The sequence below is a fragment of the Terrapene carolina genome, unplaced genomic scaffold (assembly GCF_002925995.2).
Source record: "Terrapene carolina triunguis isolate 2854851 unplaced genomic scaffold, T_m_triunguis-2.0 Scaffold189, whole genome shotgun sequence".
Taxonomy (NCBI): domain Eukaryota; kingdom Metazoa; phylum Chordata; order Testudines; family Emydidae; genus Terrapene; species Terrapene triunguis.
The window spans coordinates 481,322-492,956 of NW_020664540.1; the positions used below are offsets into that span (position 1 = coordinate 481,322).

The 11,635-nt window shown below is 43.7% G+C and overlaps 1 protein-coding gene across 1 annotated transcript in view; it reads left to right on the top strand.

The window, feature by feature from the left end:
• Positions 1-1,919: 1,919 nt before the first annotated feature.
• Positions 1,920-11,635, top strand: part of RCOR1 (REST corepressor 1) — a 125,083-nt gene continuing 115,367 nt past the window's right edge. The window contains exons 1-2 of the mRNA XM_024215188.3: positions 1,920-2,325; positions 2,450-2,509. Of these exons, the coding sequence (XP_024070956.2) occupies positions 2,130-2,325; positions 2,450-2,509 (256 nt within the window). The 5' untranslated portion in view covers positions 1,920-2,129. The remainder of the gene's footprint in view (positions 2,326-2,449; positions 2,510-11,635) is intronic.

Below are 11,635 nucleotides of genomic sequence, written 5' to 3' on the forward strand. Positions count from 1 at the left end.
CAATAAAAAATAGCTGCTGCAGGAGGTAATTTGAATTAATAATAGAATGTACAAGCCATCCTAGATTTACTTTGCTTTACCTCATGCTACTGTACTGTTCAAATAGTAAATACACCTTTACAGCTTGTGCATTCCAACTGTCTCTCTTTGGCAGGGATAGTCACGACTTTTTTCGCAAAGTAAGAGTAAAAGTGTTTTTTCCCCTGAACAAACGTCATTCAGGGATAGCAATTCAGTAGAAACGGGGGAGATAGGAAAAGTGCTCTTACTGCTTCACTTCTTTGTCTCCCCTTGTTTTGTCCTCTCACTCCTTTCACAGCCCCTGCCCTACCAAACTGTGGTTGCTATTATTATTATTGTTTGACATTGATAATGCCGTAGCACCACTCAGTTTAGGATCAGACCCCGTTGTGGTAGGCACTGTACAAACGGGTATGAAGACAAAAGTCCCTGATCCTGCAACTCCCTCCATGTGGATAGATTCCTGCACCCATGTGAAGCCCTAGAGCCCTAAAGGGGAGTCTTTGTGGGCTCAGATTTTTGCCTGAGCAGAGATCCTTGCAGGATTAGGGCTCAAAACCCCAGTCGTGCTGTTGAATCTGCACAGGCACAAGTGTCTGCCCACGTAGCTGTTTGCAGGTTGGAAGTGGAAGAAATGTGGAGTGTGATGTATGGTTTGTGAGCCATATGTCTGTCAGGGCCCAACCTGGGAATCCTTAGAAGAGCAGTTTTCATGTGAGTGAGCCCGTGGATGTCACAAGAGAAAGCTCTACAAGGTCAGACACTTACACTGCAAACTCCTCCTGGCTAGGACCTTATTTCTATAAGATGTAAGGCCCAGATCCTTAAAGATATTTGGTGCCTTTGAGGATCTGGGACTAAGAACCTGACCCTGCAAACGTGCACATGAGCAGTTTTCTGGGACAGCTCTTGTGAACAAAGCTTGTCATGTGGGCAAGAGTCTGCAGGATGGGCCCTCAAGGGCCTGATCCTGCTATCAGTTATGCAAGGGCTGATCCCTACACCTGTGTGGCACCCTGCTGACTTCAGTGCCGGTCGGCCAGCAGCAATCTCCCTCCAGCTTTTATTGTGTTTCATTAAACTCTGTTGCCCATTGTCCCCTTGCCAGGCGCCTGCTGCTCAGGTGGGTGGGGTGGCGGCTGCTGCTTTGCCCCTCGGCTAATGCCCTGTTCTCCCTCCCCACCCGGCGCCACCGAGGGGGCAATCTGGCCAACTCCAACAATTGCAAGGACTTTTCCTCCCCGCCCAGCCAAACTCCTCTTGGCGCTGGAGGGGCGACTCTGCCCGGCCAAAGCATGGGCAGGTCTCGCCAGCCTGGCTGCCGCCCCGCCGCCCGGTCCCAGCGCGCCCCTTCCCCCGCGGCGGCCGGCCCCGGCCCGGGGACACTTTGTAGCAATTAGTTTCTCTCTTTGTATGGGGATTCCATTCAAACTGAGCGGCGTGTTCCGCGTAACCTTCCGCTAGGAGGAAAATAGTTCCCAGCCCGATGCTGATGAGTTCAAAGCAGGCGGTTTGGAGCCCCCTCGCTGGGGCCCCTCCGCCCGACCCCCTCCCCCTCTTCGAGCCCCTCCCCAAAGCTCCCCGCGTCTCGGAAGCGCCTCTGGGGCCAAGGCGTGAAACTCCCCCTTCCCTCCCCGATACAATGTAGCCTTGGAAGGGGCTGTATCACTGGGCGTAGAGATTGCAAAACCCAACCACGTACAGCGGGCGATACGCCTCCACCTAACCTGACAAACGGAAGCGCCGGGCCGGCTTGATGGACGGGGTGGGGCGGCCAATGGCAAAGGCACCTGCCTCCCAAAATGTGGGGGCCTCCAATGGGAGGCCGCGGGAGCGGAGGGGGAGGCAGGGCCGTGCAGGCAGCAGCGCAGGTTGAGGAGTGTCCCAGTGCAGGGAAGTGCAGCGCTGGGATGAGCCTCAAAGTTCTAGCCCTCGCCGTGCAGGGGATTTAAAGCGGCCACACACTGAAAGCGCCTCCGCCTCTCTCCCCCCCAGCCGGGGGCTTTGCCAGCCGCTGCTGCTCCCAGGCTCCAGCAGCCCCTTGTCTCCACCCCCTCCCCTCCAGCCCCCCAAGTTAACTCTGATCTCTCTGCCAGGTTCACCCCCAAATGCCAGCCATGATAGAGAAGGGCCCAGAGGTCTCAGGGAAGAGAAGAGGCAGGAATAATAATGCCACTGCTGCCGCCAGTGCTAATAATAATGGGAATAATAAAAGTTTGGCGGCAGCAGCAGCACCCAATGGAAATAGCAGCAGCAACTCCTGGGAGGAAGGCAGCTCTGGCTCCTCTAGTGATGAAGAGCATGGTAAGTCCCCTGAAGTGGGAGCCTCAAACTCGCTCCGGGATTTTCTTATTAATCTCTCTCTCTCTCACACACGAATCAATGAAGCACGTTCTTTCTAACTCGGACTCTCTCTTTGACATCTCAGCAGGAGGAGGCATGAGAGTTGGAGCCCAGTACCAAGCCGTGGTTCCTGATTTTGATCCGGGTGAGTTATTTTGTTTCTAGCGACTCCTAAGGATTCAGCACCATTGTGTGTGAGTGGGTTAGGAGCCTCCAACGGCGGTGTGTGTGTGTGTGTGTGTGTGTGTGTGTCTCTGGCTGGAGATCTGACATCCTGCGTGTGGGAGTTGGGGGTTAGTGGTTGGATTGATCCGCTGGACATAAGACTGTTTTATTGAGGGGATGGGGGAGAGGTCACTTTGTTGTATTAGATTTCTCGTAATTAAAAAGGGAGGGGGGAAATCAACAACTTTTGTGTGTGTGTTCACCCTGCTGTCCAAGGAAAGAACAGCAACAAGGGGGGAACGTGTAGGGGAAACGTGCCTCCAGACTAGGGGGGAGGGGGAAGGGAGATCTTTCCTTTTCCATGAAATAGAACCCAAACTATAGCTATAGATCTATTTACGTCCCTCCTCGCCCCCGCCCTCCCCCAGGGAAATATGAATATCTTACTCTGTGGCACGGAAGCAAGCGGGATTAGCCGCGCTACTTTCTCCCCCCCCCCTTTTTTCTCTCTCTCTCTTTCTTCAGGTGTGGTTAGTTTCATATTCACGATGATCGGTTTGGGATCTGGGTCTTTAAGAGAGTATCATGGCACTAATTAAAAGGACTTTCATCAAATTCCCTGGCACTAATATGAAATCGAATCCTTTAGTGGGTTTTCTATTCTCCTACCCCCAGGACTTTTAAAAAATACACACACACACACACACACACCCTCCCCTCCCCCAAAACGAGACATTCAGGGCCAGAGAAAAAAAACCGCCCCCCCCCCCCCCCAACGGTTAATAAAAGAAGTCCAGATGCTTTCCAGAGGGCGCTTTGCAAACAGGGAGAAAAGCAGAGAAGCTGATTTGGCTAGGAGAGACCGTAAATGGCAGTTAGATTTCCGCTCCCCCCTCCACACGACTTGTATGTTTGTGGGTTCGACCATAAGGGTAGAAATAAAAAAGATGAAGTCACAAATGCCTGTTCCTCTTTTTGAAATCTATTCGAATATGGCTATTTTAGTCAAACTAATGTGGCTGTTTTAAAAAAAAAAAATCTTAAAAAGAACCAGTTGGTTGCCAAAATGTTCCACATTCCATCTATTCTGCTGCAGTTCTTTGTAAGCTAATTTAAAGTGGTATGGAAGCAAATTGTGAGCAAACAAAGGAATTGTAGTTTTACTGGAAGGCATGCGATTCAAACATTATAGTGTAGATGTGTCTACAGCTGTGTGTGTAAAGGTAGACTGTCGACTTCCTTAGTTTTTAAATGTGTTTTTTAATGGTTCTTTTGTAACTGTAGGTTAAAGCTAGTGAAAACCCTCCTACTGTCTGGAGGTCTTAACACTTGGAGTTGCCTCTTGCATATCTCAAACTTAATTGAATCCTCTGTACCTCTCAGCTTAAAAGAACAAAACAAAACACATGACTTGAAAATAACAATAGTTCATTTCTCAGAACAAACCAGAGAGTAACTCCTGCTGTTAATTGACTTATTAGATCAATCTAAATTCAGAAATATATATTCTTGAGCTTCTCAATGCAGAGGATAAAGATGTTTTGGGTGCCTTTTTATTTAATGGAATAGGTTGTTTTTTCTCAATTTTTACACTGTTGCAGTCTCTGCAAATCAGTTAACTTATGCATTTTTTGTGGATACTCAGGTTGAACATCCTTTTAGTTACAGCATTTCATATAGTTATTTACAGATTTTTATTTGTATTGCCTGTCTCTTCTGTCTTCTTCCTGGGTAGACATTTCTCGTTGGTTCTTCTGGTTGACAGAATAGGATACAAGGTCTCTCTGCACATGGGAACTCCCATTTTTTGGTTGCCCACTGGGGGAAGGGCTTATTAGGTAGCAATTGACCCTCTTTTTCATTCTGTAGGTCAAGCACAACATTGCTGTAACATGCATGGATCCTACTGGCTTCTAGCCAAGTGTTGCAACAATACTTTACGCTTTTCATTGAACCTTGCAAATCAATTCTCTAGCTTACCTCATTTCTCTACTAGAGCAACTTTTCCCCCCCTTACTGCTATGACTGAATTGGATACATTTAGGATTGCATTTATTTTATTCTAGTTTTCAGTTAATGCTGTAGATTTACCTATGTAAAAGTTATTGCATTCATTACTGACTCATCTTTCTTCCCAGTGGGGTGGGAAGTGTATGACATAGCTGGAAAAATAAATTTAACTTACACAACTTCAGTGTTCAGTGGAAGTTCAGCCTGAGTAAACAATGCAGTACTTAGTCCATAATGGCCTGATATAAAGTAAATAAGCAGACTTTCATTGACTTCAGTGGGCTTTGGATTGGGCCATTATTGTGCAACTAATTTTTAGACATAATTAAGAGTTTAGCGTATACTCACATCTATGTTCTACTTACATAGATTGGAAAACTAATGCTAAATTTGATCAAACTACCTCGATAGTTTTGCAATTAAACATTGTTCACGAAAATGTATATTTTCTCCTCTGAACGTCCCTATTCATTTTTTTTATTTGATTTATTTTATTTTTAAAAATAATAGTATGCATTCCTAAATAACTGTACTTCTGGAATATAATGCCAGTCAAACTTGACCTTTCAACAAAAAGTGTTAATTTTAGTTATCTAGAGTCTATATCTCTTAACCCTAAACAATTGTTTAGCCTGGAAATTCCTATGACTACTAAATTCAAACAGCATAGTGTTATAATAATGCACGATGACTGTAGGTTCAGTTTACCAAACATCCTATTTCTAGTAGGGAACAAAGGATTGTAAAACCTGTTGTTTCTTTGCCCTGGCCTATTCTGGGACTCTATCTGGTGCATTGGTACAAACTCATAGTATAAACAGTGTCTCCTTACCCCTGGGTAAACTTGCGCCAGTGTAAAACTGTGTGTACGCTAGGGATCTGCACTGTTGCAGCTGTACTGGAGGCTGAAACTCAGTGTAGACCAGATTTTTTGCATCATGGCCATGATCTTAGAATAGGGACTGTAAATGCTTTTACCTACAGTTCAGCATTAAAGTTAAGTATGCCTTTGATATATTTATTATTAATCATGTTTGTTTATTATGCTAGTGCCTAAAGACCAACCAAAAATGGGGCCCTATTGTGCTAGGCACCATACAGAGTAACAGGCAGTCCCTGCCCTGAACGCTTACAATCAAAATTAGTATAAGAAGCAGAAGTAGCAGTCATGTTTGTCCAGTCTGTTTCTTGTGTATTTATAAAAATATAATGCACATGTGTGAGGCAGTTATAGTAAAGAATATTAAACTAGGAAGGCTTTTCAGAAGTACATTCTGCAAAATAAAGTGAAGTCGAGCAAGACATTAACAAGATGTTGATTCAGATTTTGTAATTACATTAGTTAGATCAGACCAAAGAGGCTGTGAATACTGTACAACATGAAATCAAGAATAAGGTCTTCTTAATTACTCTCTGGATTTACAATGACAAACTATTAAACAGAATAAAAACAAAACTACTAAAAAGTGTGTAGAGAACCCCTCACCTTTTGGCTAATCATAGGGTTAGAAGGGACCAGAAGGGTCATCTAGTCTAACCTCCTCTAATGGGATAGAGGTTTTTAGAAGTGCTAGGAAAAATACTAAAACTAGAATATATATTTTTAGATTCCTTTTGGAGCCAAATAATAACTAGATTTCCTTCTAAATTAAAGTGGCCTTCTGGGTGATCTTTTATTTTCTTTAAAATTATAATGGCTAAAATTGAATGTGGCAAGGGCCTGATGATGATCTGTATGATTCTTGAAAGCCAAGGATATGCAATACTTATGCATGTGGAGCAATAGTCCTTACTTTGTAGCTCCTTGACTTCAGTGGATTGGCTACTGGCAGTAGGACATCCCTGCAAATCTGGATATCCACATCCGCGGTCCATTTTTGTGGATTGGATAGGGATACAAATTTTGTAGCCACGCAGGGCTCTAAGGACTAGGTCACATGGACAAAGTTTTTTAGAATCTTTCCTTAAATTAGTACCGGTCTCTTTCTCCTTTCTCATCCTACCCACCCATTGGCCCAATGTAAGGTATTGCAACTACATGTTGCTTTGGTAAACCAGGTCTTTGTAGCTTGACACAGGACTTGCTTTTATTGTCTTAAATAGAAAAGTAAGTTTTTAATTGTTCATAAGTGTTATAAATATTTATATATTGATAAGTTTTGCTGTTTGGCCTTGAGTTAATGAATACATTGAGAAAAGCTGTCCCTCCCCCTCCATTGCCCTCTGTAGTAAATATAAAGAATTGTGAGTCCAACATTTGATTGTCAGCTAGCTGACTATACTTGTTATCAGTAGGCCAGCATATATTGTGAGTTCTCCATTTTGAGAAACTGAGGATTTAAAAAAGAGAACAAAAAGCTGTGTGTACTTGTGTGTTTAATGGAAAAACTTAGTGAAAGGGAATGTTTTGTGTCCCAAAGCTGAATAGAAATCTATTTTATTTTATGTGGGGGGAGGAGGAGGGGAGCACTAACAAAAAACGTGCATGTTACTTGATCCTGATCGCTTTCTGCTTGTTCATCTTGTATGCGCTGAAATATTGGAACCTAGTTACTTATTTTACTCTTTTGCATAGCTAATAACTTTTAAATAAGATTTAGGTTTCAATGACTTTGAAAAGCATTATATAATTTCTTGACGAGAACAACTTGTTCTGAATCTATAAATACAGAGAAGATAGAAACAATTTCTCCTGTGCAGTTCTCCTTCTCATGGCTGTAGTGCAACTAAGTACCTTTAATCTCAGTTACAGCAGTACAAGTATGAGCCAGTTCTTGTATCTCCAGACTTCTGTTATGTCCAGTCATCTTCAGAGAGAATCCTCCTGTTTTCTTTCCGGTAGAAGTGAACTCCTGACAAATGGCTGGTTAATCCAGAGGGTGCCCTAATTCAATCAGATCTATGATGGAGATGCCAGGGGAGACAGAAAGGGAGAAACCATCTGTGGATTGCTTACAGCAGAGCTGGCCTTCACCAGTCTCTTGCCTGCTATACTACAAAAATAAATGAATAAAACCAGAGCACTCTTGACTTAGGGAAGTATTCCTGTTAAGGGAGGAATTACAATAGCACCCTAGAAGCGTCTGGATCCAGGGACACAGAAGGTGGGAGAAACTGCTTAATGTGAGGAGGTGCCATTTGAAATGCTGGAGGTCTGGGAATGCACCCCACTTTGTTCATGTACTAAGAACTGCCACATAAACATCCAAATGTTTCCTGTCCCTCCTGAATGGCCAAGTCCCTGCTAGTTTGCTGGCAGCTGATTTGATTTCTTTAAAGCTTTGAGAGACTTGGTCAGTACAATCTTGCCTCAGGGAGACCCAGCTCATACTGCCCCTAATACATTCAGTCCCAGTAACTCTCGGAAGTTGTGGGACCACGCCTGGGCAGGGAGGAAGCTTGGGTGCAGCTCCCTGGCAGTTAGACGTTGGTCTTCCATTTGGAATCAGAGTGAAAAGTATAATGAACTAGATGGTTCACCTTGTTTCTCTTGGTATGGCTTCCCTTGCTGGAAAGCTCTTGGCATTGCCCAGTGAAGTGAGTAGCCCAAAGATGCTGTCTTTCACTTCACTGGGCAATGCCAAGAGGCCTCTCCAACAGTCTCGTTACTGGAGGTCATGAGGCCCCCTCATGAAATCAACTTGGCAGCTCTCTAGCTTCATGGGAGACTAAGTCTGACCAGGGAGCCTGGCCTATAGAGGAGAATGGGAGTTTGTCACCCAAACGACAGCTCCCATCAGTTACCGCAGCAGCACTTCCAAATTGAAGTATCTTGGTTTTCAGACAGAGCACTTCTATATTGAAACTTCTGACAAAAATATTTTTTTGTGGAAAATTTAGGTGACGGCCTTTGTTCAGATTTTCTGTGACGGGGGCAGCACCGCACTGTTCAGCCCTTTGCTCTCTTCCAGGACCCATCTTTCTCTGCCACCTTGTCCCTCAAGGCTCAATTAATCAGTGCCCTACAGCCCCATGGTGCCAGCTATGCTGCAGAGCAGATATAAGGCCCCCAAACAGGAGCCTTAACAAGGAGTGCATTGGGGATGGGGGAGAGGCTGTGGCTGAGGGGTTCCTTTGTCCTAAGTATTTATTTCCTGGTTGCCTCAAGGCCCTTAGGAGTCGTGGATGGGTGGGTACAAGTTAGAGTAGCTCTCAAGGCTGAACTAATACCCAGCAACCCTAGAACAGGGGGAGACTTAAGCCCTTCTCTCCCCCCCACCCCCGGCTTCTGTGCGGGGCTCTGTACCAGCACACAGATGAGCCTTGATGTCGTGTCTATGCCACCCTTTATAGCAGTTGTACTACAGGAGTGGAATGGGAATGCGTTGGCTGGTTCTGTATAAGGCTGGAGATGACTGCAGGTGCTTGTGATTTAGCCAAAGAAAGTGCTTTTTAAGCTCCATTGTGGAAGGGAGAAGGGGGTGGGACGGACAGTCTCCAAGTTCAGGCATCTCTAGTATCAGTAATGGTACCTCTTACAGCCGAACAAGAATGCAGCGTTGCTTTGGTACCCTGGGCCTCTTAGCCCTTAGAGACCATTTTTAAGATTGCTTGGGTCTGTGTCTTTTTTCTTCAGTCAGTCTGGTTACTCTCTTACAGAGCAGGAGGTGCTCACTGGGTATGCCTGGAGCTGGGATGCGGATGGTCTCGGAGATTATCTGCTGTTAAATAGCATGAAGAACGTCCTTCTAAAACCTGAATGCTGTAGTAAACATACAAATGTCAGTGTGGCCAGAGCCTGTGGCTTCTTTCTCTGCCTGGCTCATGCAATATTTGCATAATAAGCTTGTCACTGCTTCACTTTTTGATGCGTGTATGAATGGTGGGACTGACTTGATAGTCATGAAAAGTGGATCCTTTGTTGTAGCTGGTCTCTGCCGCTTAATGAGTTGCTCTTAAAACTTTTGTTTTCAGCCTCGTTTAGTTTTGTGACTTGGCCAAGTGAAAGGCTTAGAGCTCTCTGTGATTAGTTCTTATTATTAGCTCAGAAATCTTGCCTCTGATCAAGGGGAACTGTACAATGCACTTACGGGGGCTCTTGTCCTGTCACATACCTTCGGAGTATTATAACTGGATGTGGTTTGTAAAACACTTCAACTGTGCAGTGTAGCTTCTGAATATCCATATTGGTTTCTGAACAGATGCTAGGCAAGTACAGCTGAGGCAGCTGGTTCTCTGGAAACTTGTTTAATTTAATTTTTAGTAATGTTCCTTATTTGTGATCCTGCGGCATAGGTTTTCATGGTGCTTTACAATTATAAAATAAGACAAATTCTAAGTGCTGAGTGGCCTGTAGTGTAACATAATTAGAGTGACTGGTTACTTCAGTGGACCTGGAGCAAGGAACCTCCAATTATGAAAGCAGAACTGGATTTTGACTGATCTCCTTGTAAAATCTTTACCAATTGCTCTCGTACATTTTGAGGTTCTGAGCCTCTATATATAAATTAACTAAAACAAATGGTAAACTGAGGAAGTCTATGCTCTTAAATATGTGTGTTGGAAAACATGAAATTGACTTTTGAACTAAAATTTTCTCAATGAACAGGAAAAACCTCCTTGCAGGACAATTTAGACTCTATTTTACATTTTGAAAATAGCCCTTTTCTTTGTTTTGTTTTTAACTTTCCTTTTGGAAACTTCCTTTCCAATATAGCCTCTGCTATTGTCTTGAGCACATAATGCTAGTTGTGCTGAAATGTGACTGATAGTGATGTGATAAACTTTTTTTTTTTTAGTACGGAAGGTACATTGAGACCACCAAATTCACTTCATTTCTGGTCTAAGGTCTTGAGACCAAGCTAGCGTGTCTAACCCACTCTGCCAAGCATCTTCAAACATTCAGTGCTGCACAGCAGCTAAACTCTTTGAACTCTGCAAAAGGAAGTATTAGTAAATGGAGTTTGTCTTGCATTGATGGGGGGGTGGGGAGGAAGGGGGAGGCTGCAGTGGACTGATAACATCTAATCACAAAGATCCCCTGTTCAGAGGAAGATCTGGTGTATACTCATCTCATTTTCATATTTCATCACATCTGGTCATAGTTCATTAGGAGCTTCCACGCAGGATGCTACTGGTATTCTCTTCTGACATTCTTTCAGTGGAGTGGCAGCAGTATTGGAAATGAACAGTGCCAGGAAGTGAGTTGGTGTCTGTGAGTTGGCATCTGTGCAGTTATGCTGTTGTATAGGTATCTAGATTATGCCCATTATTGTACGGTTCTGCGTCTATACCACAGGTTGATAGCTGAGCCCATTTGGACTTCACTCTATACTGATTTACAGATTTTTTTTTTTTTTTTTAATTTGGATTTAAATTTTGGGCATTAAAAAGTTTGTACAGGCGAATCTCATCTTACGTGGGGGTTCCGTTTCGCAGTTGGCGCGTAATGCGAAAACCGCGTATAGTCAAAATTACATTGAGTTGAATGGCGGGCGGAATCGCCCGCACTACAGGTACAGTATTAAAATTGTTATTTTTCTCTTTTTTTTGTTTTGTTTTTGCCGACCGCGTAAAGCTGAAATCGCACATATTAAATGCGCGTAAGATGCGACAGACCTGTATATGCCCTTAAAACATCGTTCTCTTAGATCTTGTATATTTAGTCTGCAAAAACATAGGCCAATGAATAATGTGTAACTATAGCAATTCTGCTTCTATTAGCCCAACTATATATTGTTACATAAGTGACTGGCTGGCTTCCTTCCTTGTTAGAAATAATTAGTCATTGCAATTTGAAAAAGCATGGACTGTAGACTCAACCTATGGAGATCCTATAAACAGTGAAAGATTAAGATGGAAATGTTGCTAGAGGGAAGCAGTTTCTCATCTTGGGGGAACAGTCAAGTCAGGATTGGAAAAGTCTGGATTCATAGTTCAAATATTTATCCACCTTTTTCCTCAAGATGTGAACTGAAATGCTTGCTTTCTGGGCCCTCTAGTCTCATTGCCTTTACTGTGAATCAAGAGCACACTGGCTTGGGCCCTTCATTACGATTTTTGAACTTTTAAAGAAAAAAGAATGGAACACTAATAAAGCTGTTAGACCATGCTGTTTCCAAACAACTTTGACAAGTGGCCTTTGCTACATCTTTTT